General features: G+C 44.9%; 1 protein-coding gene across 2 annotated transcripts; it reads left to right on the forward strand.

Annotated features, from left to right (window-relative positions):
- Positions 1–6: 6 nt before the first annotated feature.
- Positions 7–27704, forward strand: TINF2 (TERF1 interacting nuclear factor 2). Of its 2 annotated transcripts, XM_077452271.1 has the most exons (7): positions 7–163; positions 5488–5663; positions 10855–10953; positions 16311–16412; positions 18252–18350; positions 20694–20769; positions 26314–27704. In XM_077452271.1, exons 1-7 carry the CDS (start codon positions 157–159, stop codon positions 27111–27113), a joined length of 1359 nt encoding a protein of 452 aa, XP_077308397.1. In that variant the 5' UTR covers positions 7–156; the 3' UTR covers positions 27114–27704. The 2 variants fall into 2 exon arrangements, with proteins under 2 accessions (XP_077308397.1, XP_077308405.1); XM_077452279.1 differs by lacking the exon at positions 16311–16412.

Raw genomic sequence — 27704 nt, forward strand, 5'->3', positions numbered from 1 at the left:
ACTTCGAGGCGCGCGGTCACAGGCAAGAGGCACGCCCATTGGACGAGGTCTGTGTGCTCTGCCCGGAACTGGATTGGTCCGGGCTTCGGTGTGCGGCGCGCTGATTGGCCGGTTCGCAGGCGCTGTGCCCGGACTTGTGTGTGGCGCGGGGCTGACATGAGCGGTGAGAGCTGTTCCCGTTATCACTACAATAATAATAATGCCAGGGGGGCGATAGGGGGCAGAGTAGGGCTGAAGGGGGGGGAGAGAGTAGGGGCGATGGGGGCAGAGTAGTGGTGAAGGGGAGGCGATAGGGGGGCAGAGTAGTGGTGATGGGCGATAGGGGGCAGAGTAGGAGTGATAGGGGGCAGAGTAGTGGTGAAGGGGGGGCGATAGGGAGCAGATGGGGGGCAGAGTAGGGGTGAAGGGCGATGGGGGGCAGAGAAGTGATGAAGGGGGGCAAAGTAGTGGTGATGGGGGGGCAGAGTAGGGGCGATGGGGGGCGGAGTATGGGTGATGGGGGGGGGCAGGGTGATGGGGAGCAGAGTAGGGGTGAAGTGGGGCGTAGTATGGGTGATGGGGGCAGAGTAGGGATGAAGGGGGGCATATGGTGCAGGATGAAAGGTGAGAGGTTGGGTGGACTCTGTATGGGGTGTGAGTTGTTCTGGGGGGACCAGAAGGCTCTGAAGGTGGAATGTGGGTGAGAAGAGGGGTACTAGAGGGAGCAGAAGGCTTTGGGGGGGGGGGGGGGTAGAAGGTTCTGTGTTGTTTATGGGGGGGCAAGAAGGTTCTGTATTAGGGTGTCATGGGGGGGCAGAAGGCTCTACAATGGGAAACTAATGATCAGCTCCCCTGCAGATGGTGTAAGTTTTGCCCACTTACATAGAAATGAAGGGTCTATAATTTTTTATCATAGGTGTATTTTATATCATAGAGACAGAAAATCAACCAAAAATCCAGAAAAAACACACATGATACACATGTTATAAACGGAGTTGCAGTTCAGTGAGTAAAATAAGTATTTGATCCCCAAGCAAAACATGACTTAGTAGTTGGTGGAGAAACCCTTGTTGGCGATCACAGAGATCAGACGTTTCTTGTAGGTGGTGATCAGGTTTGCACACATCTCAGGAGGGATTTTGGTCCACTCTTCTACAGATCTTCTCTAAATCCTTGAGGTTTCTTGGCTGTCTTTTGACAACTCGAAGTTCAGCTCCCTCCATAGATTTATTATGGGATTTATGCCTGGAGACTGGCTAGGCTACTCCCTGACGTTAATGTGCTTCTTCTTGAGCCGCTCCTTTGTTGCCTTGGCGGTATGAAGACCCGTCCGTGACCCATCTTCAGTGTTCTGGCTGAGGGAAGAAGGTTCTCATCCAAGATCTTACAATACATGTGAAATGGATAAGAACTACAATCTAGTTTAAGGTTATCTGCTGCTGTTTCTACTTAAAAAGTATAAATGTGCATGCACATTAGAAGTAAACACTCTCTGAGACACGTTCAGCTCGGTTACTTCTAACTTCTGATTTATTTGTGGGCGGGGTTAATATTTTATACAGAAAGATACGTCATTGCTGTGTCAGTCTCATTGGTTAAAATACAAGAGAAATGGAGAAACTTGATGCTTGACGTATGGTTGAAGTTGGTTCTCTTATGCATTCTTCTAATGCATGGGAAGCAGGGGGTACCCGCCATCTTTAATTCCAAACAGAGAGCCAATCTGTATACGACATAATAAGTAAGGAGTTGCATAGAAACATGTATACACATAAGCAAATAGACATTTTCTGATTATCGTTATGTACGTTCAATTCCTTCACACATGGTCCCATCCATTGGCCCCCTCAATGCAGCAAAGTCAGCCTGTACCTTTATTAGAGAAACAGCCCCAAAGTATAATGTTCCCACCTCCGTGTGTGACTGTAGGGAGGATGTTCTTGGGGGTCATCGCCTGCATTTTCCTTCCTCCAAAACACAAGTCGCGTTAAAGGAGTTTTTAGCTCTGCACAGGTGAAGTAAGAGCTGAAACCCGATTGGCTGCTGTAATCAAACCCCGGTACACTGTGTATGGAGGGAGTCCTCCTATCCCATCACAGGGGTCTGATTTCCCCCCCCCCCCGCGCGGCTCGGAAAACATCCCGGAACCGAAACTTCCTCTACCTGGGGAGGGGGCGCGCCCCCGACGCCTCTACACACCTGAGCGTGCCCCCGCCGTCGAAACTCTCACTCCGGATTTTCCCTCAAGGTTTTTCCCTACATTCTATGCATTTAGGTGAAAAACGTCCTGTGATGCAGCCCCCCCCCCCATTTACTTACCTGAACCCGGTCTTTCCAGCAACGGGGATGAGTACACCAGCTCCAGCCGGTGTCTCAGATCCTGATTGGATAGATTGATAGCAGTGCAGCCATTGGCGCCAACTGTTGTCAATCAAATCCAATCATGTGGGGGGGCGGGGCCAAGTCCTGCTGTCTATGTAAATGGACGCAGCAGGACATGGGAGCGCGCCCGCACAAGTGCCCCCGCCCCCAAAGAGAGCGGCTCTCCAGAATAGGAGGAGCCAGGAGCGCAGCCTGGGGGACCCCGGAAGAGGAGGATCGGGGGCCACTCTGCAAAACCAACTGCACAGAGGGAAGTATAACATGTTTGTGTTTTTTTTTTTTTTTTTTATTAAAATTTACATATCCTCTAATGCCAAAGAGCCCAATTTTGGTCTCCTCTGACCACAGCACTTTCTCTCAATCCTTCCCTGAATCATTTAGATGTTCATTGGCAAACTTCAGACGGGCCTGTACATGTGCCTTCTTGAGGAGGGGGACCTTTTGGGTGCTGCAGGATTCCAGTCCATGGCGGTGTATTGTGTTACCAATGGTTTGTTTGGTGACTGTGGTCCCAACTTCCTTGAGATCATTCACAAGCTCCTCCCGTGTAGTTCTGGGCTGATCCCTCACTTTTCTCATCTTCATCCTCACCCCATGAGGCGAAATCTGGCATGGAGCTCCAGACCGAGAGTAATTGATGGTTGTTTTGTATTTCTTACATTTGGGAATAATCGCTCCAACAGTTGTCTTCTTCTCACCAAGCTTCTTGCTGATGGTCTTGTAGCCCATTCCAGCCTTGTGCAGGTCTACAATCTTGTCCCTGACGTCCTCTGACAGCTCTTTGGTCTTCCCCATGATGGTGAGGTTTGAAGGGAAGAGATTCTGTGGACAGGTGTCTTTTATACACGTAACGAGTTGTCGTTAGGAGTAGGGCTGCAACTAACGATTATTTTCATAATCGATTAGTTGGCCGATTGTTTCGATTACTCAGTTAATAACCTTAAAAAAAGGTAATTTAGCTGCGATTTTTGTATTTTTAATTTTTTATTTATTTTTTGGCCAATTTGTTGTTGGGCAGATTAAAAAACACAAATTGCTGCAAAAACGCATTATTACATGCTTTTCTGCAGCTTCTCCATTGAAGTGTATTGAACCAAAATAGCACTGTTTTGTGTTAAAAAAAAAAAAAAGTCCTTGTCTTTTCCAAATATGCAGCAGCTGAAAAAAATCATGGATATGAACATGTCCCATAGGAAACCATGTAAATGAACTGTAGTGTGTTTCTGCAAAAAGCACCAAAAAACACAGAGGTGTGACCCAGGCCTGAGATGTTTAGTAACATAATGGGGTTAAAAAAACTAAAATTGGTACAAAAAGAGCAAATAATCGCTACTGTAAAGGTTCCTTTTTTTAATATGGCACAGTGAAAGTAATATTTACAGTAGCAATTTGCTCTTTTTGTGCTATAAAGGGCTAATTTTTTTTTTTTTAACCCCCGTTATGTTAGTGGCCGATTAATCGATTATGAAAATAATAATTGATTAATTTCATAATTGATTAGTTGTTTCGGCCCTAGTTAGGAGCTCCTTCTTACTTTGACAGGACTAATCTGTGAACCACATGGGCACCTACTGTAGCCAGTCTGTGGGAGACATAGTTATTATTGGTTGGTAGGGGATCAAATACTTATGCTGGCCGTACACTATGCGGAAAATCGGCCGAACCTATTTTCGAAAAACGGACATTCGGCTGTGAAACCAAACGATGGCGCCATCATGTAATGACCAATACATCGTTCAGTGGACATAAATTTATCAATTTTATGTTCGCTTTGTTTTCGTTTTTATTTTTTTATTTTATTTTTTTTACATATACCTAGTGCAAACAGTTCGGACGGGAAACACATTAACCTTTCAATTTATCGTTCGTTTGGCAGAAAATTTCCAAACCTGTCCCTTGTTTTTATCAGCTATAAACATCCCAACAATTCGAGATTTTTTTTATTTTTATTTTTTTTATTATTATTTATTTATTTTTATTTTTTTGTGCCAATTAACTGGCCTAAAAACGAACAAACTGGCCAAATGACCAAATTTCAGCCGATTTTATTTATTTATTTTTTTGTATAGTGTATGGCCAGCATTATTTTACTAACTGAACTGCAATTTAATTTATAACAATTGTATCATGTGTTTTTTTCTGGATTTGTGGTTGATATTCTGTCTCTATCACATAAAATACACCTATGATAACAATTATAGACCCTTCATTTTTTTGTAAAGGCCCGTACACACGGTCGGACTTTTTGACAACAAACATGCAAATTAGCTGTTTTGGAGCAACATCCGACTGTGTGTACGCTCCATCGGACAAATTTTTTCTGTTTTCATCAGGCTTTTGTTGGCTGTGCGAACGGACAAACTTTCTGGCAACAAAAGTCCGATGGAGCAAAGTCCGACCGTGTGTATGCAAAAGCATCGGACTTTTGTACAAGGTACAAACACGCATGCTCAGAACCAATACAAAAGATCAGACTACAATACAGAAGTTGACCAAAGGTGGCGCTGGAGTCATTGAACGTCCTCTTTTGAAGTGGCGTCAGTACGTTGTGACGTCACTACGTTCGTGTTTGTTGTCAAAAAGTCCGATCGTGTGTATGCAATACAAACTTGTGGACCACGCCCTTTGTACAAAAGTCCACGGGAAAGTTTGTACAAAGTCCGATCGTGTGTATGGGGCTTTAGTGGGCAAACTTACACAATCTGCAGGGGATCCTCCATCCTCTACATCTTCTCTCCCTGGGATGGATGGTCCCTGGAGATCCCCTGGTAGCCCCCCTCCATATGGGGTAGCGTGGTGCCATGGCCAACCCTGGGGGTTGGTGTAGAGAGTACTGGTGGGCAGGGGATGCGCACCGCAGGGTGCTGTGCTTACCGGGGGAGAGGACACTGGGCACAAATCATAATTTTTCCCACTGTAAATCTATGTGGGGGGTAGAAGGTTCTATATGAGGGTGGCAATGGATGAAGGAGTAAGGAGAGGGGTGCAAGGGGCACTAACGGGAGTATGAGGGTTGCATGGGGTCGGGGGTGCTGACCCTCCCTCCCTTCTCAGGATGGTCTGTAGACATTTGCTCATTTCCCCCCCCCCCAAGCAGTGAAGGTTTTATTTTGTATTTATTTTTAGGGTCGCGTCGGGACGATGTTTCGGTGGTGGCCAAGGCTGTCTGGCTGGTGATGCAGAGAAGAGACTTCAAGAACTTCGATCGGATTGTAGAATTCTTGGAGCTGACACATGACCAGGCTCCCGGTCTGATCTGCTATAGACATCGTGCCCGGCTCAGCGCAGGCCTCAGAGGCAAGGTGAGTGAGAGATATACTCTGCTGTGTTTTTTCTTTTTTAAAACCAATAATTTAAAGGGCTAGTTCGCATGTTCATGATAAAAAAAGCCTGCTGGAAAACTACCACTGCTTTACAGGGCTCCGTCCCATCCTACTACTATTGTAGGGCAGCTGTTAGGATGAGTGCACCTTAGAACTATAGGAAGGTACTTGTGCTTTTCTTGAGGGCCGCACAGTGCAACCCTTCTTCTGTCAGATCAGATAAGCTCAGCGAGGGGTGCAGGGGACACTAGGGGGAGCAGAAGGCTCTGGGGGGGGAGGGGGGTAAAGGTTAAGGAGGGAGTTGCAAGGGGCAGAAGGCTCTGTATGAAAGTGTTATGGGGTGGAGGGTAAAGAGAGGGATGCAGGGGACATTAGAGGACAAGAGCCTCTTTTTATGAGGGTGGTATAGGGTGGAGGGTGAGGTGTGTAGGGCACACTAGGGGGAGCAGAAGGCTCTGTATGGGGGGGGGGGGGGGGCAGGGGGTAAACGTTAAGGAGGGAGTTGCAGGGGCCAGAAGGCTCTGTATGAAAGTGTTATGGGGTGGAGGGTAAGGAGAGGGATGCAGGGGGCAGGAGCCTCTTTATGAGGGTGGTATAGGGTGGAGGGCACACTAGGGGGGGCCAGAGGGCTCTGTATGAGGGGGGCAGGGGGTAAAGGGTAATGAGGGAGTCGCAGGGGACAGAAGGCTCTGTATGAAAGTGTTATGGGGTGGAGGGCAAGGAGAGGGATGCAGGGGACATTAGCTGACAGGAGCCTATTTATGAGGGTGGTATAAGGTGGAGGGCAAGAAGATGGGTGTAGGTGACACTAGGGGGAGCAGAAGACTTTGTATGGGGGGGGGGGGGTAAAGGGAAAGTAGTTGGAGGGGGCAGAAGGCTGTATGAAAGTGTCATGGGGTGGAGGTTAAGGAGAGCAATGCAGGGGACATGAGCCTCTGTATGAGGGTGGCAGGGGGTTAGAGCTGCATGATTGATCATTAACAAAAAATTGCGATCTTGATTCATCACCCCCCCCCCCCACGATCCTAATCAGCCATTTCCTTGATTCTATGTAAACAGTGCAGAGCCAAGCTGTCAAAAAAAAAAAGCTTACAAATGCTTATCAACATTCCTCTGCGCTGAGAGATAAAGAGATACAAAGTATCTTTTAGAGATCAAAGGAATGAACTTCGGTCTGTAAATGAGGTCAGTTTAACCACCTAAAGACTAAATCTTTTTTGACACTTATTGCTTACAAGTTAAAATCAGTATTTTATACTAGAAAAATTACTTGGACCCCCCAAATATATATACATTTTTTTTTTTTTTATAGAAGAGACCCTAGAGCAGTGATGGCGAACCTTGGCACTCCAGATGTTTTGGAACTACATTTCCCATGATGCTCCACTACACTGCAGAGTGCATGAGCATCATGGGAAATGTAGTTCCAAAACATCTGGGGTGCCAAGGTTCACCATCACTGCCCTAGAGCAGTGATGGCGAACCTTTTTGAGCCCGAGTGCCCAAACTGCAAACCAAAACGACTTATTTTTTTCAAAGTGCCAACACTGCAATTAAACCTGACTAACGAGGTTTTAGTTTAGAAAAAACTATTCGTACAGTCGTTTCACAATGACACTAATAATGATCCCCCCCCCCTTTTTTTTTTTAGATAGAGCAGTGCCGCTCTAAGAGTAGTAAGTTAGTTAAAAAAGGCTTTATTCAGTTTATGGGCAGAGTACTGTAGAGTATTGCATAGTATGGGCAGGGTATTGCAGAGTATTGCATAGTATGGGCAGAGTATGGGCAGAGTATGGGCAGAGTATGGGCAGAGTATGGGCAGAGTATGGGCAGAGTATGGGCAGAGTATGGGCAGAGTATGGGCAGGGTATGGGCAGGGTATGGGCAGAGTATGGGCAGGGTACTACTGAGTATTGCATAGTATTGGCAGAGTATGGGCAGGGTATTGCATAGTATTGGCAGAGTATGGGCAGGGTACTGCAGAGTATTGGCAGAGTATGGGCAGGGTACTGCAGAGTACTGCATAGTATTGGCAGAGTATGGGCAGGGTACTGCAGAGTACTGCATAGTATTGGCAGAGTACTGCATAGTATTGGCAGAGTACTGCAGAGCATTGCATAGTATTGGCAGAGTAAGGGCAGGGTACTGCAGAGCATTGCATAGTATTGGCAGAGTAAGGGCAGGGTACTGCAGAGCATTGCATAGTATTGGCAGAGTAAGGGCAGGGTACTGCAGAGTATTGGCAGAGTATTGCATAGTATTGGCAGAGTACTGCAGAGCATTGCAGAGTATGGGCAGGGTACTGCAGAGTATTGCATAGTATTGGCAGAGTATGGGCAGGGTACTGCAGAGTATGGGCAGGGTATGGACATAGCATTGCATCTCACTCCCTCTTCCCCTCTCCCCTCGCACTGTAGGGCGCGCGGGAGAAAGATTCTGGGAGGGCGTCCATGGACGCTCTACCAGAATAAGCCATCTTTTGCCTATGGCCCGGTCGGCAATTGGTTATAACACTCACATTTGAGTTGTTGAAATCAGTGCGGGGTCAGGCTCCAGTTGCTCCGGTGGTGTCCATATGTCAGATTTCCCACGCAGGCACGTCAACAGATGCGTCAGATGTTTGAGAACGGGGGGCGTGGCTTCAGCGTTCGGAGCATGCACCACTCGGACACGTCACCGCTATCCCAAGAGGAATGTGGGAAATGTAGTTCACGGGAGCGGACTAACGATGACCGTGTAATTGTCACGGCGTGCCCACAGAGACGGCTAAGCGTGCCGGCAGCGGCACGCGTGCCATGGGTTCGCCATCACTGCCCTAGAGAATAAAATGGGGGGTTGTTGTAATATTTTAGGTCACGCTGTATTTGCGCAGCAGTCTTTCAAACACAATTTTTGGGGAAAAAATACACTTCAATGAATAAAAAGAAAAAAAACGAAACAGTAAAGTTAGCCCAATTTTTTTGTATAATGTGAAAGATGTTACGTCGCGAGAATTTGTGTACTTTATTCTAAGCAAAAGAAATTGTGATTCTCATTTTATCAGCTCTACAGGGGGTTAAGGGTAAAAAGAGGGGTGTAGGGTGCACAAGGGGGCAGGAGCCTTTTTATGAGGGTACTATGGGGTAAAGAGGTAAGGAAAGGGGTGCAGGGGGCCACTAGGGAGAGCAGAAGAGGTTGGCAGGGGGTGGACAGGAGCATCTGTGTGAGGGTGTTATGGAGTGAAGGGGTAAGGACAGGGGTGCAGGAGGCACTAATTGGAGCAAAAGGCTCTGTATGAGGGTGGCAGGGGGTGGACAGTGAAAAAGGGGTGTAGGGGGCAGGAGCGTTTGTATGAGGGTGTTCTGGGGTGTAGGATAAGAAGTAGGGATGCAGCGGATCAAAAAACTCACGGATCGGATCGTTCCTTGGATCAGAGTCACGGATCGGATAATTTTTCAGATCAGCAAATAATAATCAAATTTGCAAAAACCTGTGAAAATTCCGCCCCCATATAGTCCCCACTGTAATATCCACAATCTCTCCCACTGTAATATCCACGTCATCTCCCCCACTGTAATATTGGCTGGGTATTGGCTGGGTATGGCAGGGTATTGGCAGATTATGGAGGGATGGCTGTGACTGCAATTGTCACAGAGCAGAGAGATCGGGTGGCAGCAGCGCTGTGGGCTGGATCTGTAGTGCCCACAGCGCTGCTGCCATCCGATCTCTGCCCTCCTACACATCTGTGCACAGAGGGGAGAGATGTTTACAAGTGATCGCTCCGTCATTTGACGGAGCAATCACATTGTAAACGGCCGATGGGTGCACCAAGATGGCCGCCGCTACGGAGCTAGGCCGAAGCAGCGGATCGCGGCGTGTGCCGATCCGAACAGGGTGACCCGTTTGGATCACAGATCGGTGACAATCCGTTGCACCCCTAGTAAGAAAGGGGGTGCAGGGGGCACCAGTGGAAGCAGAAGGCTCTGTATAAGGGTGGCAGGGGGTGAAGGGTAAGGAGAAGGGTGCAAGGGACACTGAAGGGGAGCAGAAGGCTTTGTATGAGGGTGGCAGGGGATGAAGGGTAAGGAGAAGGGTGCAGGGGACACTGGAGGGGAGCAGAAGGCTCTGTATGAGGGTGGCAGGGGGTGAAGGGAAAGGAGAAGGGTGCAAGGGACAATGGAGGGGAGGAGAAGGCTTTGTATGAGGGTGTACAGGGGGTGAAGGGAAAGGAGAAGGGTGCAAGGGACAATGGAGGGGAGCAGAAGGCTCTGTATGAGGGTGGCAGGGGGTGAAGGGTGCAGGGGACACTGGAGGGGAGCAGAAGGCTTTGTATGAGGGTGGCAGGGGGTGAAGGGAAATGAGAAGGGTGCAAGGGACAATGGAGTGGAGCAGAAGGCTTTGTATTAGGGTGGCAGGGGGTGAAGGGTAAGGAGAAGGGTGCAAGGGACAATGGAGTGGAGCAGAAGGCTTTGTATGAGGGTGGCAGGGGGTGAAGGAGAAGGCTCTGTATGAGGGTGGCAGGGGGTGAAGGGAAAGGAGAAGGGTACAAGGGACAATGAAGGGGAGCAGAAGGCTTTGTATGAGGGTGGCAGGGGGTGAAGGGAAAGGAGAAGGGTACAAGGGACAATGAAGGGGAGCAGAAGGCTTTGTATGAGGGTGGCAGGGGGTGAAGGGTGCAAGGGACAATGGAGGGGAGCAGAAGGCTTTGTATGAGGATGGTATGAGGTGGACAGTAAGGATGGGTGCAAGGGACACAGTGGGGGGGGGGTCAGGAGCCTCTGTAAGAAGGGTGTTCTGGGGTGAAGGTTAAGAAGGGGGTTGCAGGGCACTAGTGGGAGCTGAAGGCTCTGTATGAGGGTGTTATGGGGTTGGGGGTAAGAAGGGGAAATGCAGGCTAGTGGGCAGACCTGGAGTGTGTCATTGGGGGGTGCTGAAGAGACAGCCGGCTCCTGATGTCCAATAAGATGGTGGCGCGGGGCCCAGCATGTGGCGGTGGTGCAGCAAATCACAGCAGGACAATAGCAAGTATGTGAATTTGAGGACAAACCAGCATAACAAGTTGGGGGGGGGGGGGGGATGCAGGGGGTGAAGTTCCTCTTTAAAGCCAATGTAAATCTCTTTGGGGGTTCTCAGTAAAAAGTGCCAGACGTAGGATTGTGTCCTGCTGGTAACACCTCTCTGCTTCCTACAGATCGTTCTCAATATGATTGAAGATAGGAGGCCGCTGCTGGACATCCTGGAAGCATTGAACGTTCACTTCCCTCATGTCTGTCCGGAGGACTCCGCTGCAGTAAGAGCCGATATACTCGTATTGTCTTCCTCCATATGGAACATACATATGTATATACACATTGAACAAATTTAGAACATGTTTGCTGGGTTTAGAAACGCTGCACACCCCGAAGCTGTATTAGCAAAAAGATATAGAGACACTCCCCATGGGATTTTTCAGCAGCAAATGAGAGACATTGATAAAAAGTTTCAAAATGTTTTATTATTATTAAACACTAAGTGATGGGTATATCACAGTGAATTAGATTAAAAAATCTGATCTCTGGTGTAGCAATACAGATCTGTAAATCTCTATACAATATTGTGCGATTCAACAATTGTTCATGGATAATGCATATCTCCATCCGAAAATCTACTTTTAAGTTCCCACATTCTCATTTTTATATATCATAGAAAGGCCACTTAGTGTGAGGAAATACCCCCAATGCATTTCGACTTGGAACTGGTCGTAGTCTTCCTCAGGGGGTTTCTTTATTTCTACCAACATAAGTGGACAATTAATATTAAAAGCAGTATCATTCAATGGGCAATTATGCAGACATCTCTATATATTTACCCTTTCCGTGAGATACAAATGTATAGACCAGAGACTCTCATGCAAGTATCCAAATTCATTGAAGGCAAACCCGGACTGTCTCCACCCCACTATTCATAGCTACCGAATCTCCCGGACGGGGGAGAGAGGAGAGAGGGGGAGAAAAGAGATGTTTTTTTTTTTACATAAAGCAGGGATCCTTAGGACCTACAGGCGGTCACAAAACTTTTGAGGCTTCCACCATCCAAGCGAAGGAACGGGATTTTTCCTGAGGAAAAATTATTTTATTTGTTTGTTTGAAAAATGATAAATCATTTTTGTATCTACTATCTAAGGATAAAACATATTGAATATCTAATATACAGGGAGGAGGAAAGGAAAATAATGGTAAAATAATACATTTTTCTATGACTTGGTACTATACCTGTATGTGTGTGTATGTTATACATTAGAGGTCGACCGATATATCGGCCGATATTTGCCGTTTTTTAATTAATCGGCATCGGCCGATTGTGCTGATAAAAAAGGCCGATTTAGAACTACAGCTGGACTTGCAAATGACTTCTGTAATAGAAGTCAGTGTAAGTTGCCTGAGTTGTCATAGAAACGTCTTTCCTCCTCTCTGGGCAGTCTGCCAAGAAAAGAGCAAAAAGATACAATGTTTACACTTCTGAATGAATGAAATCATCTCTGTGTGTAGAAGTTCTCAGTTTAACCATTTAAAGACTAAATCTTTTCTGACACTTGTTGCTTACAAGTAAAAAATCTTGTATTTTCTGCCAGAAAATCACTTAGACCCCCCCAAAAATTATATATATATTTTTTAGCAGAGATCCTAGGGAATAAAATAGCGGTTGTTGCAATATTTTATGTCACACGGCATTTGCACAGAGGTCTTTCAAATGCATTTTTTGGGGGAAAAAATACACCATTTAAAAAAAAAAAAAAAGTTTAAAAACAGTAAAGTTAGCCCTTTTTTTTTTCCATCCAAAAGTTTTGACTACCTGTTTTTATTATTTAATCTAGTTTTTTTTTTTAATCTAAAGCATACATACAAGTAAACTGATTGGAGGTTTGTTTTGTTTAATAAATGTTTAAATGTAAGATATTTTCTGTATCACTTATGAAGGCTGCTTTCACACTGGAGCGGGGAGGCGTTGATGGTAAAACGCTGCAAGTTTTAGCGGCTCTTTACCATCATTTTAGCGGTGCTATTTGGCTGCTAGTGGGGCGCATATAACCCAGCTAGCGGCTGAGGAAGAGGTTAAATGCGCCCGTGAAGCACCGCTGCCAAATCGCATTGCATGCGCTTCAGCAGTGGTGCCCATTCATATAAATGGGCAGGAGTGGTGGAGGAGCGGTATACACCACTCTAAACGTGCTGCTTGCAGGACTTTTTTTTAACATCCTGCCAGCGCATTGCCTCAGTGTGAAAGCACTCTGTCTTTCACACAGACTGCAGAGGAGCCATTTTGCAGGCACTTTACAGGCGCTATTTTTAGCCCAAAAGCGCCTGAAAAAGCCCCAGTGGGAAAGGTGTGTTAGATTTTATGAGATCAAGGGGGATTAAAAAAAAAAAAAAGGGGAAAAAAAAATAAATCGGCCTAACATATCGGCCCAAAAAAATCGGCATCATATATCGGCCATCGGCCGCCATGATTTATAAATATCGGCATCGGCCAGAGAAAAACCCATATCGGTCGACCTCTATTATACATGATCCGTATATTCAACAGATGATCAACCGTATTCATGCAGTGGGACGTGTATGTGTGTGTATAAACATGTATAAAATAATAAATGAATAAAAATAAATATAAAATTAAAAATAAATAAATGTAAAATTGATGTGTGTGTATGTATGTCTGTGCTGAAAATAATGCAAGTGATATTGGATACTCTTTTTTTTTTTTTTTTTTTTTTTTTCCATGCATGTGAAAAATAAAACTTAAAACCCTATGCCCCATGTGTGAAGTGAAGTGACTAGCATGAAGGAAAGAAAAATAGATAATGAATGATAATGTGTAGATTAAGAGTGCATAAATAGCATAAATACCTGTCAGTTTAATATTTTTAGGGCACTTGGAGATCCTTGTGAAAGGAGAGGCCACTCATCTAGATAAAGAATTATTATATCAAATTATATATTATAAAGTCCTACCATATAAACGGATCTTATGGAGAATATTCTACCCATATTACCTGCTCCCTGGCTGCCACATGAACCATCTCCAGCACAAGAGTAAGCCAACTAATCCCTGCTATAGATAGGTTGTTTATATATCCACTTAATTACCTTATTGTTTGCATGTGTTCCTCATTACCCCATTCCTCCAGAGGTGTGGAGCCTCCCGGCCATAATATGTGGCCTGTTTGTGGCTGCCTCGGCGTTCAGGAAGACGATACACATTTACAGACTTTTCTCGTCAAACCCTGCAATTTGCATTTACACCCGTCTGAGCCATGCTGCGAGGCTGTGTGTGACCAGAACGTCCATCTACATCAGACTTGATCGTCGCATCTCTAGACTCTCTGCGCCCTCGCCAAGCCTCTCTGCGCCCTCGCCAAGCCTCTCTGCGCCCTCGCCAAGCCCCTCTGCGCCCTCGCCAAGCCCCTCTGCGCCTTCCCCAAGCCTCTGCGCCTTCCCCAAGCCTCTGTGCCCTCGCCAAGCCTCTCTGTGCCTTCCCCAAGCCTACGACATCACAATACCACTACGACATCACAATACCACTACGACATCACAATACCACTACGACATCACAATACCACTACGACATCACAATACCACTACGACCTCACACTACTTCTATTACATCACACTACTACACACTACTACTATGACATGACACTACTACACACTACTACTATGACATGACACTACTACTATGACATGACACTACTACTATGACATGACACTACTACTATGACATGACACTACTACTATGACATGACACTACTACTATGTCATGACACTACTACTATGACATGACACTACTACTATGACATGACACTACTACTATGACATGACACTACTACTATGACATGACACTACTACTATGACATGACACTACTACTATGACATGACACTACTACTATGACATGACACTACTACTATGACATGACACCAATACTATGGAATTGCACTACTACTATGGTATTACAATACTATGACCTCACATGTTTAGGTAGGGGTCTCTGGCAAATTTACCCCCTCCCCAACCAAAACTGAAAATTCAGTATTCAGTGCAATCACCCATACATAAAGCACATAATAGAAAGCCATGTGGTATGGAGCAAAGGGGCAGAGAGCCTGACAGGAGAATCTTTCAGGTCCGTATGTTTTAAATGATTGATTCTCCTCCAGACAATATCGGTAAAAATCACATCCACTGCTTGATAAATGGGTGTTATAGTCGTTAGATTCACCAGCAGGGGGCTCCCCTGTTATTGAATATGGCCCTGTGCAAGTTGCTTGTTTCTGAGAGATGCATTACACTGCGGGGTGATGGTTTAAAACCTGCTATTCTTTGGCAGTGCAACGCGTGTAAGGCTCATTTTCAACCAGTGCCACTTGTCATGCAACTTTGGGCACATAAAGTTGCATGACTTTGATTTTATTGGCACACGTTCAAATCCGTGCGACTTAAAACTTGAAACCATTTGAGCTCCGGAAGAGGCCATTTTTTGCGATATGGCATTGAGTTACTTTAACTGACAATTGTGCGGTCGTGTGCCATTGTCAACCATTAAAATCGGCGTCCCTTTTTCCCCCACAAATACAGCTCTCTTTTGGTGGTATTTGATTGCCTCTTTTTATTTTTGGCGATATAAAAAAAAAAAGAGCGACAACTTTAGAAAAAAAAAAAGTTTTACTTTCTGCTATAAAACATGTCCGATTAAAAAATGTAAAAAAAATTTACATTAATTTAAATATGTATTCTGCTACATATTTTTGGTTAAAAAAATCCCAGTAAGTGTATATTGATTGGTTTGCGCAGAAGTTATAGCATCCACAAACTATGGGGTATTTTAATGGAATTTTTATGTATTATTTTTTTTTTTTTTTACTAGTAATTTCGGCGATTGGTGACTTATAGCGGGATTGCGGCAGATAAATCGGGCACTAAGTGACAATTTTTGGGAACCATTGACACTAATACAGTGATCAGTGCCGTAAATATGCACTATCACTGTACTAATGACACTGGCTGTGGAGGGGGTTAACATCAAAGGGTTAAATGTGTGCCTGGGGGGGGTGCTTGGTTACTTTGGGGGGGGAGGAGCTTTTACTATGGGGAAGGCAGAGATCACTGCCCCTGCTTTGCAGGATCCCTCCCGACAGAACAGCGATCTGCCTCGTTTCTCATAGGAAGAGCGCCATTCTGCTTTTATCCCGAACAATCGGCTGGTCTTGGCGGACATTGAGTCCACTGGAGCCGCTGATTGGCTCCCGCTGTGTCCAATTGCAGCAGGAGTGGATCGCCAGCTCGCGCGTGTGCACCAACCTCCCCCCAGACCTGGAAGTGCAGGCTCATGTGCTGCGCAGCAGTAAAAAATACGTGGGGCGGACCGGAAAGCGGTTAAAGTCGCAGCGACTTTGAAAAGGTGCCTGCACTACTTTTAGATGCGACTTCGATCCAAAGTGTGTAAAGTCGGATCAAAGGCGCACTGGTGGTGAACAGAGCCTTAGTGTGTTGTACTGCGCTTTGATGTGCGCCCATCGGGAAAAAAAAATGTATCGCATGAGCTTTGAGACGTGTTTGAGCCCCTGGGCCTCCAGGTTGGGTGTGTCGCGTTCACTGTCTGTTTTTACATTGCAGCCCCCACGCGATGCAGCCAAAGTCAAGCAAAGTAAGACGCACTTCCGAAAGTTGGTCCTCCGGATGATCCGCGATGACAAGTTTCGGCAAAATTACTTGGCGGTATGATTGAGAATGTCCATGCTTTCGCTTTGCAGATAACAACGTATAAGGCTGGATGCTGATTGGTTCTTTTCACTTTTTTTTTTATTTATCTCTCGTCTCTGCGCGGCTCAGGTCCGGGAATTCTTCTTTTATCTCACAAAGCTTTATTTTATAGACGTTTTATTGAGGTTCATAGTTCATTACCAACCTGGCTAGAGAGGGAAGGGGGGCGGATCATTCTCTGCTGCGGTTTCACTTTCACTTATAGGTATCTTCTATTTATTCCCTAGGGTGTCTGCTAAAAAATATATATATACCGTATTTATCGGCGTATAACACATACTTTTTTTTCCCCCTTAAAATCGGGGGGAAAATCGTGGGTGCGTGTTATACGCCGATCCCCCGCCAATTGTGAGCCTCTTCTCGACGGCTTTTGGATGGTTTCGGCCGCTCCCACAGTCCCGCGTGCGCTGCCGAGCGTGGCCTAGAGCCGCCGAGAACGGCCGAAAGCCGCCGAGAGATACAGAGCCGGATGTCCTGTGTATCTCCTGTGTATCTTGGTGGCGCCATTTTTAAACGGAAAGGCTGCAGATGGACACTGATAAGGATGCAGATGGACACTGAAAAGGATGCAGATGGACACTGAAAAGGATGCAGATGGACACTGAAAAGGCTGCATTGATGGGCATTTAAATGTAAGTTGTTTTTTTTTTTTTTTTCCTCCTAAAAGATTTTTTCCTTAAAATTCCTTCCTAAACTTGGGGTGCGCATTATACGCCGGCGCATGTTATACGCCGATAAATACGGCATATATTGTAATTGGGGGTTCTGAGTAATTTTTCTAACAAACAAATAATGATTTTTTTTCCCCATGTAGGAGAGGAGTGCTGGAATTCACGCCGTATAGAAGCGGTTAAAGAGATCGGTCCATGAGGTGCACTGTACCTTGTTGGACTCAATCCGGCTGAATTCCTGGAGGGTTTAGCTTTCATGATTGCAAAGCTTGTCCAATCACGCCTTTTATATTCATTGAGGAAAACACAAGGTGTTCTATAAGACCCCTTTCACACTGGGGCGTTTTTGCAGATGTTTTAGCGTAAAAAAAAAAAAGCGCCTGTAAAGCACTTGAAAGAAGCCTCATCTGCAATCCCAATGTGAAAACCCGAGTGCTTTTAAGAGCCCTTTCACACTGCCAGCTCTTGAAAAATGCTGGTAAAGCGCCGCTAGTTTAAGCGGTGCTTTACCAGTGTTTTTTGAGCGCTAGAGGGACGCTTTTCACCCCCCCCCCCCCCGGTGGCCGAATAAAGTGGCTACAAAGCGCTGCTGCCAAGGTGCTTTGAAGGCATTTTCCATTGATTTCAATGGGAAGCTTTAGGAGCTGTGTATTCACCGCTCCTAAAGCGCTTGCAGGATTTTTTTGGACGCCCTGCCAGCGCAGCGCCTCAATGTGAAAGCACTCGGGCTTTCACATTGGGATTGCAGATGAGGCTTCTTTCAGGTGCTTTACAGGCATTTTTTTTAAACGCTAAAGCGCCTGGAAAAACGCCCCAGTGTGAAAGGGGTCTAAATGGCGGCGCTGCGGAGTGACCTGCTGTGGTCCATGTGCCAAGCAAAAGCCCCCTGAACGGGACCTTGCAAGACCGCGACTAATCGCATAGTAATGCCAGCTACTACAGCGATTTCCAGCAGCCCCTCGGGTATAAGATAGGCATGCCTTACATTGTGCCAATGTCGGTGGTAATGCCTTTTTGGAGAATTAATGCATTTTCACTTGAAAATCCTAATTTGGCCCTATAAACTTATTCTGGGTCACCGGCTTAGAAAATGTTTATTTTTGTCCCCCCCTCCCCCCCACAGACGACACTGCAGGCAGAATACGGGGAGATGTTCCTGGAGGCTCTGGACAAGCTGCTTTGGGAATTCCTCTATCGGCTTCAGACGGTTCTAGAGCAAGAGGTATGAAATGGCACCAGAATACAAATGATATTCGTATGTAAATTTAGTGTGATTATTTTTTTTTTCCGGGAGATCTAGAATCCAACATTAAAGGCCAACTCCGGCCAAAATATTAACCACTTCTCACCCCATCTAATCCACCCTGCAGGTTCCCTTTTTATTTTTTGTTTTTATTTTTTTTAACCTTGTGTAGCAAAGTGTACTTCCTAAGGAAGTGTTTTGGATGCACTGCTTGGTGGGAACACACGGGACCTCTGTTATATCTGGATGGGTTTGAAGAATATCTGGGGTTCATCCCGTGGAGGCTGTGTCTCCCCCACAGCTTTCATCCGTTTGTGGTGCTGTATGGCGCCTACTCTTGTCTTTGCCCCCCACCCCTGGTGTACCCTGGATATAGTGCCTTTTGGGTTACTTGTGGTCCCTACGGATTCATCATCCTGGTGTCTCTCATTGAACACCCTTCTCCCTGAAGTAGCACTCTGTGAAACGCATTGGGATATTGGAACTCCCCCATGGCCTATGTTTGTATTTTTATTTTTTTACACTACTGTATAGTCAACATACACTCACCGGCCATTGTATTAGGTACACCCTGCTAGTAGCTGGTTGAACCCCCTTTTAGGGCTGGGGGAAAAAATCGATTCAAATCTTAAATCGAGTTGAGAGGTCAAATCGATTCAAAATTTAAGCAAATCCATTTTTTTTTTATATTTTATTTTTTTTACCACCCCGCCGGTCATGAGGTGCTGCGGGCAGGATTTTTTAGGTGAGGCCGCGGCTTCGGCCTAGTCCGTGAGGCCGGATGCCGCGGACTAGGCCGAAGCCGCGGCCTCGCCTAAAAACTCCTGCCCGCATCTCTTTGGGACCGGTGCGGTGTCCATAAAAAAGAAAAAAATTTGAATCGTAAATCGAGGGGGGGAGGGTTTTTTTTTTTTTTTTGCTCCAGATTTTTTTTTTTTTTTTTTTTAGAAAATCGCTCAGCTCTACCCCCTTTATTAGTTACACATTGCTAGTAGTAGATTGGACCCCCTTCATTAGTTCCACCTTGCTAGTAGCGGGTTGGACCCCCTTCATTAGTTCCACCTTGCTAGTAGCGGGTTGGACCCCCTTCATTAGTTCCACCTTGCTAGTAGCGGGTTGGACCCCCTTCATTAGTTCCACCTTGCTAGTAGCGGGTTGGACCCCCTTCATTAGTTCCACCTTGCTAGTAGCGGGTTGGACCCCCTTCATTAGTTCCACCTTGCTAGTAGCGGGTTGAACCCCCTTCATTAGTTCCACCTTGCTAGTAGCGGGTTGGACCCCCTTCATTAGTTCCACCTTGCTAGTAGCGGGTTGGACTCCCTTCATTAGTTCCACCTTGCTAGTAGCGGGTTGAACCCCCTTCATTAGTTCCACCTTGCTAGTAGCGGGTTGGACCCCCTTCATTAGTTCCACCTTGCTAGGAGCGGGTTGGACCCCCTTCATTAGTTCCACCTTGCTAGGAGCCGGTTGGACCCCCTTCATTAGTTACACCTTGCTAGTAGCGGATTGGACCCCCTTTATTACTTACACCTTGCTAGTAGTGGGTTGGACCCCCTTTTGCGGATATTGAGTCTGCAGATCAGCTCCTGCTGTGTCTAATCACAGTGGTAGAGGGTCTCCATCGGCACGCATGTGCACCCCAGACCTGGAAGTGCGGGACATACTAGGTACATGATCCAGCGCAGAAGAGCTGCCTTGCTGCCGTATATGTACAGTATACGGTTGGCAAGGAGTTGTAAAGGCAGAAGGTGCATTCTGTGCATTAAAATAAAAAACATTTTGTGTGTAGCAGCCCCCCCCCCCCCCCATACTTATCTGAACCCCCTCTCTCTCCAACAATATCCACGAGTGTCTAAGCTGTCTGGGATACTCCTCCGGATTGGCTGAGACACAGCAGCGGTGCCATTGGCTCCCGTGGCTGTCACTCAAAGTCAGTCAACCAATCAGGGTAAAGAGGGGGTGGGGCTGGGTCGGGGCTTTGTGTCTGCATGGACACAGGGAGCTGTGACTTAGCTCTAGTGCCCCCTTAGCAAGCTGCTGACTTTGGGGGCACTCGACAGGAGGGTGGGGGCCAGGATCACGGAAGAGGGACGCCAGACGAGGAGGATCGGGGCTGCTCTGTGCAAATCAAACTGCACAGAGGAGGTCAGTATAACAAGACTTTACAATCGCTTTGAAGCTGAACTGCGGGGAAATGGAAAGTGAACACTTTCATTTTCATATTTCTGCTTTAAATTATTTGTTTTGTGTGTTTTTATTTTTAATTCTTTTTTTTTTATTATTATTAATCTTTTTTCTTTTTCCTTTTTTTTCCCCCCTAAGGTCACTAGAATCGGAGAGCAGCCTCGCCTGCACAGAGAAGACAGCGTATGCACCCCCGTACTTCCCATCTCACAGAGTAAGTTACAAAGCACCTTGTGAAGATGGGACCGGTCCGCTAATGTCTGGGTTATAATATGTTATCATCCGGGAGCCCCGAGTGTTCCGTCACCTCCGAGGAGCCACATATTTCTGTTCACTTACTTTGTGAGTTGTTTATTGTTCTTTGGAAGAACTCTCTATTCGTCCCGTGCAGCTGCTGCACTCCTTTTGTGTTCTGTTCTATGAGATGATGTGCGGCTCTCCCTCTAATAAAGTGTCACTTGTTTTCTAAAACATTGTGATTTTTTTTTTCTTCAAATATTTAACCACTTGCCTACCGGGCACTTCTACCCCCTTCCTGCCTAAACCAATTTTCAGCTTTCAGCGCTGTCACTCTTTGAATGACAATTGTGCGGTCACACAACACTGTACCCATAGGACGTTTTTATAATTTCGCCACACACCCACCCACCCACCCACACACCCACCCACCCACCCACCCACACACCTACACACCCACACCTACACACCTACACACCCACACCTACACCTACACACCCACACCTACACCTACACACCCACACCTACACCCACACACACACACACACACACACACATAGAGCTTTTTTTTGGTGGTATTTGATCACCTCTGCGATAATTATTATTTTTTTTTTTTGATTTTTTTTGTTAAAAAAAAATGGAAAAAAGGCAGAAAATTTTGAAGAAAAAAAAAAAAACTTTTAGATTTTGTTATAATATTTTGCAAACAGGAAATTTTTCTCCTTAATTGATGTTCGCTGATGAGGCCGCACTGATGGGCACCGATAGGCTGCACTGATAATACAGCACTGAGAGGTAGCACTAGTGGGCATTGATAGGTGGCAGTGATTGGCACTGATGGGTGACACTGGTGGACACTGATAGATGGCAGTGATGTGCACTGCTTGGTTGGCAGTGATGGGCACCACTGGTGGGCAGTGATTTGTTGGCACTGATATGCACTGGTGGGCACTGGCAGGCAGCACAGAGGAGGTGGCTGTGCCTCTTCCTCTTCGGGACCGATGTGCCCTTTTTTTCCTCTCACGCGGTCAGTGTGAGGAGGAAAAAAAAAAATTACCAATCTTCTGTTTACATCACGTGATCAGCTGTCATTGGCTGGCAGCTGATCACACAGCAAGGGGCCGGGCGCGCAGGGAGCATGCAAATGGGAAGGTGTCATGTGACGGCCTCCTGGCAATGTAGGTCCGCGCTATAGCCATCATTCAGCTATAGTGCGGACGGGGACAGGTTTAAAAAAAAAAAAATAATTGATCTTGTATTTTTTTCACAATCTTCCTACTACATTGTGTCGGTACAGAGGTACACTATATTAACCCTTTTGCCATTTTATTCAATTTTTTTTGGGTAAAATATAAAAGTTTGCACCAAGTAGATACCCAACATGTCAATCTTTGCATTTCAATTTAGCAATTTTGTGTAAAAAAAAAAAAAAAAGTTAAGGCGCACTATGAGTTAAGTCCAACGAGGTGCATGGCCTCTCCTGGATTTACCTCTATTATTTAGTTATTTATTGTTTATTGGATCTGAGAGGAGAAAAGCATCCCCACCCTTCTGCCCCTTCACAGAAGCCTTTATATTTTGTGAAGGTGTTTACAGAATACTAAGGTTTCTGTGACTGGACAGGAGGAGGGGAGGGGCGGGCGTAGAACCTGCAGCCACTTTACTATGATTGAACTGCCAATGGAGCAATGGGGGGGGGGGGGGTTCTGCAGCGACACGCGTTTGTGTGTGAACCCCTATACACAGGCTTTGTTTTTGTCTTTTTGCTTTATAAGGATAAGCAATGCATGGATGCCAAATGGGAGCCCAGAGCTCCACCTGCAGGCTGCACAGGAAAATACAAAATATTGGGACAGTTTTTTTTTTTTTCATTTTGTTTCAATCATGTTTGCTAAAGTAGATGTAAACCCGATGAAAGACCCGTACTTTGTGGCTCTACCCTCAATAGATCAGTAACCTACATAGAAACAACTCCTGACTTATGATCATAAAAGGGATTATAAAAGTGAATTTTTTTTTTTTTTTTAAATAACAAACATGTTATACTTGCCTCCACTGTGCAGCTCGTTTTGCACAAAGTGCCCCGAACCTGCTCTTCTGGGGTCCCTCGGCGGCTGTCTCGGCTTCCTCCCGCAGGTACTTCTCACGTTCATGCGAGCTCCCTCGCATGATGAGAAGCATCTGCGGGCATGCATTAAGAATGCATTAGAATGCATTAAGGTGAAAAAACAATTACCTTTACAACCCCTTAAACTTTATTCTGTGGTTTAAAAGACATTAAAATGGAATAAAACCATGCATCCCTGAAGACCCCCCCAAGTGTGTATATTCTGATGCAAAGCCTATATGCTAGAGCTGCACGATTCTGGCTAAAATGAGAATCGCGATTCTCGAGGCGTAACATCGTCTTTCACATTTAAACAAAAAAATTGTGCTAACTTTACTGTTTCATATTTTATTTTATTTATCGAAGTGTATTTTTTCCCATAAAATATTGCAGCAATTGCCATTTTATTCCCTAGGGTCTCTGCTAAAATTGTGTGTGTGTGTAATATATATATATATATATATATATATATATATATATATATATATATATATATATATATATATATATATATATATATATATATATATATATATATATATATATATATATATATGTTTAGGGCTCCAAGTAATTTTCTAGCAAAAAATATTGATTTTAACTTATAAAAAGGAGTGTCAGAAAAAGATTTAGACTTTAAGTGGTTAAACTTCCTGCATTTACACTTGTTTAAAGCTTGGGAGACTGCCCAGATTATTTGTTTACACAAGAAGTTCTATCCCTCTGATCTAAGAAGTAAGCATTAGTTACAATGTTTCAAGTTCTAAACTTGGCAGACAGCCAGGATGCTTTCTTTTGACAGCTGAGTGAGCCAATAATCTCTCCACTTGTTTATATTAAAGAATGGCCTACTCTCAGCAGGAGAGATTGGGGATGAATCGAGATTGCGATTTTGTAACGATTAATCGTGACGTTTACACCCGAGCGAGAGACGCTCATCGGTCCACTGTCAGCTGTGTGCCCTATTCGTTTTTTCCTCTTGTGAGTAGATTATTATATATTTTAATAAAGTCGATGGTTTTACATGCTACACTATGGTGGATGTTATTTATCTGTCCCTTTGAGTACTTATGCTGGTAACATCCACGAGGAAATCGGATGAGTTTTGGCACCGTCAGAAGTTCCTCTCTGCGGTTATCCTCCTGTTTCAAGCACTCCTTACAATAAAGCTGTTTTTCCGCTGCATACCTCGCAGCAGTGAGGTAATCATTTAGTGTAACTAGCACTGGCACAGAATATCACTGGAAGAGAGTTGGCTTGGCACATTGCACTTTATTTTGATTGTGATACTGCATTTAACTTTCACGATTGGACTATGTATGGGACACTCTAATGAGATTCACTTATTTGCTGCTATTGATTTTTGCTGATATATTTTTTTACATATCTGAACTTTTGTTTTTATATCACTTTTTTATATTGCATATTTTAGTTGTTACATGTTTTTTTTCTATATGCACCTGAATTTACTTATCACCATATCACTGATGTTGACACTGGAGTTATGCACAGAGGCACTCTGAATCAGTTGATTTTATGCGATTCATAGATGCACTTTTAATGCAATTTTTTCAAGCACTATTGCACTTTTTGTTTTGATATTATTATTTTTGATTGTGTATTACTGTTAGTTTATTTGGTATTGAGGAAGCGCAACACACCCCCCCTTTTTTTTCATTCATCAATCGTGCAGCTCTAATGCATGCCTCTCATTACCCCAACTTTTCTCCTCCCTTTTCTCACATCTCAGTGCTGCTCGTCTCCTGTGACCTCTTTGCAGCCGGTTCCTTTTCACATGCACTCCAACGTTGGCTGCATGGCATTTCTCATATGTGATGGACCCCAGTCTCCATTGGAAGCCTGTGTGACGGTGACACCATGTGAACAGAATTGGAAGACAGAAAGAGGGAGTTATCACACCATAACAAGAGGTGCCCTAACAAGCACCTTGATGGCAGGATCACCAGTTATTATTTTAACCAGTTCCTGCTCAGCCTATAGTACAATCATAGCCGGGTGGGACATTCACTAATCCAGGTGGACGTCATATCACGTCCTCCCGGAACGTGCCTCGCATGCACCCCACGGGCCACATTGCGACACGATCTGTCATCTGCTGTGTCCACCGGGCACAGGGGATGAATGATCAGTGTACTGGCCTGCTGCCGGTACCATGTGATCGCTGTGTCTAATCACAGCAGATCACATGACCATTGTACACAATGAATGGCTACCTTTTCTTGCCATCCATTGTGTCCTGTTGTGTTGATCTATGATTGCTCACAGTGATCACGTGGTACAGACAGGGCCAATCACAGTCCATCTGTACCATGTGATTATCTGTGACCAATCGCAGCTAGTCACAATGGTAAACACAGAATGAGTTGATTTTAGTGAAAAACTGGTATAAACATAATGTGTGTGTGTGTGTGTGTGAAAAAAATTAAATAAATTCTGATTAGTCTCCCAGAGTAGTACAGTGTTACTATGGTAACACGGTATTGTTATGGTCACAAAAAAAAATTGTTAAAAGAAATGTAATAAAAAAAAAAATGCACCTTTTTTATTTATTATATATTTTTTTAATTATTATTATTATTATACTGTCGCCAACCAGTGTCCCTGATCACTGCCACACCAGTTATATGATGTACTGCACTGGTGACAGTATATAAAAAAAGAAAAAACTGTGATCAAAATGGTGAATTTTTTTTTTCCTTTTCTTTCTTTAATTTTCCCCAAAAATTGTGACAAAAATGACAACTCGCCATGCCTCTTAATATATACTTTGGACTGTCCTGCTTTCCAAAAGGGGGTCATTTTTTTTTGGGGGGGGGGGTTATTTGTACTGTCCTGGCGTTCTCTGGCCTCAAGAAATGAGATCGGCCATCGTCAATGCATCAGGACTGATCGATTCTCCGATCTATATCATAGTTTGTGGGCTCTATAACTTTCCTACAGACTAAATAATATACACGGATTTGTTATTTTCACCAAAGAAATGGAACATAATACATTTTGGCTTAAATCTATGAAGAAAGATTATTTTATTTGCTAAGTCTTATTTTAAAAATTTTAGTAGCTTTTTCATTTATGAAGCAATTTAAAAAAAATAAAAAAACAGTAGTGCTTAAATACTACCAAAAAAACTCTGTGTGAAAAAATGATAAAAATATAATGTGGGCACAGTGTTGCATGACCGCGCAATTGTCATTTAAAGTGTGAGAGAGCGCTGAAAGCTGAAAATTATCCTGGGCAGGAAGGGGGTGAAAGCGCCCGGTATTGAAGGGGTTAATAAAAGCTACAGACTTAAAAATCTATAATAATTTTTTTTTTTTTTTTTTTAAATGACATCATGATTAAAATTTGTGCGGCTGGGTTTACATCTAGTTTATCTTTTTATTTTCTGCTCAGGTAATTCAGATAGGAGTGTGACGATGATGCAGCAGGACCGGAGTTATCTCTTTCGCACCGATTCGTCAGCAGAGGAGCCCCACAATGGCTTACCTGCCTGGGGTAAGACCCACCAAAATTGTACGGAACCGGATTCTGCCAGCAATCGAGACAGCTACGACTCTGACCAAACCGTAATTGAGTTTGAGGGTTCACAGGAGACCAACCTCACCCGAATTCCATCAGACCCCACTTGTAGCAGAAGATCTTCAAATCAAAGCATAGCCGTGGAGAAAGGCCGGGCGCGCTTTTTTGACATTTTTGGCTTTGACTGCAGTGAGGGTTCTAAAGTGAATCGCGTTGAGAATATTTCTCCTCCAAATCCCCTACAATCTCAGGAGGACATGGGTCGCGATGTGTGCTTAGAATTAGACCGCGCACACGGTTGGGCCAAGACCAAGGCTTCATTAGCTAAGAGGAACAGCAGGGGAGGAACCCTGCCTAAAAGACATGCCCCACCCGCCCATGAGGAGCAGGACTCTGCACCTTGTGGTTCTGGAGTTCAGAACGAAACGCGTGGGCACTTGCCTCAAGGATTGACGTCTTGGAGGTTTCAGCCAAAAGTTCACCTGAGCCCGCTGCCTCTGGATCTGGTGAGGAAGTACGTTTACCGGCATCCTGAAAGTGATTCTACTCCTTCATCTGTATGTTCTGGGCTGACACAGAACTCGTCGTGTACATCTAGTGTGCTGGTGGACTCTTCTGTTACTCCTGATGATTACAGTAATGATCCAGACTATTCTCCAAGCTGTGATATTTGACACACTGGATATAAGAAAGGGGCAGTTTTATTTCCTGGGGGCAATTTTAACCGACCTAAAAGGTCATTGCTTTGCACAGCTGGAAAAACTGTTTTTAACCTGTTGGAAGGCAACATGATTTAATATCAGACTTTGCTGTCTTGGGGTGGTCTGGAATCTAACAGGTTGCACATCAGAGCTTTGTAGCATATCTGAAAGAAGAGATCAGGCCTCCATCAAGGCTGAGCAACACTTGGCACGGAACCGTCTGTTTATAATGCTATGCAAGCAAACTTGAAAGGGACCATAGCTGAAAAGATGATTGATGAATGTCTTGCTACAGAAGATCAAAGGCATTGAAGATTGACCAGGATACATGGACAATGCTGCCCCTAGAGGCCAATACAGCAAAACGGACAGTAATATAATATATTGAGGAGGACTGCCCCATAAGTACTCTGATTCGTCAAAAGATGATCTAGATGGGTTTGGGTCTGGATGGTGTATGATTGAAGTATAAAAGGCCTGAACGAGTCAGAGAGCTTCCCCTCTCTACCCTTTTTCGCTCTTGGCTCAAGCCTGGTGGAAATAAATAAGACGTTGTTTTATTAA

Source organism: Lithobates pipiens, unplaced genomic scaffold, assembly GCF_037356315.1.
Source record: "Lithobates pipiens isolate NorthernLeopardFrog02 unplaced genomic scaffold, aLitPip1_a1.2 Scaffold_10, whole genome shotgun sequence".
NCBI lineage: Eukaryota > Metazoa > Chordata > Amphibia > Anura > Ranidae > Lithobates > Lithobates pipiens.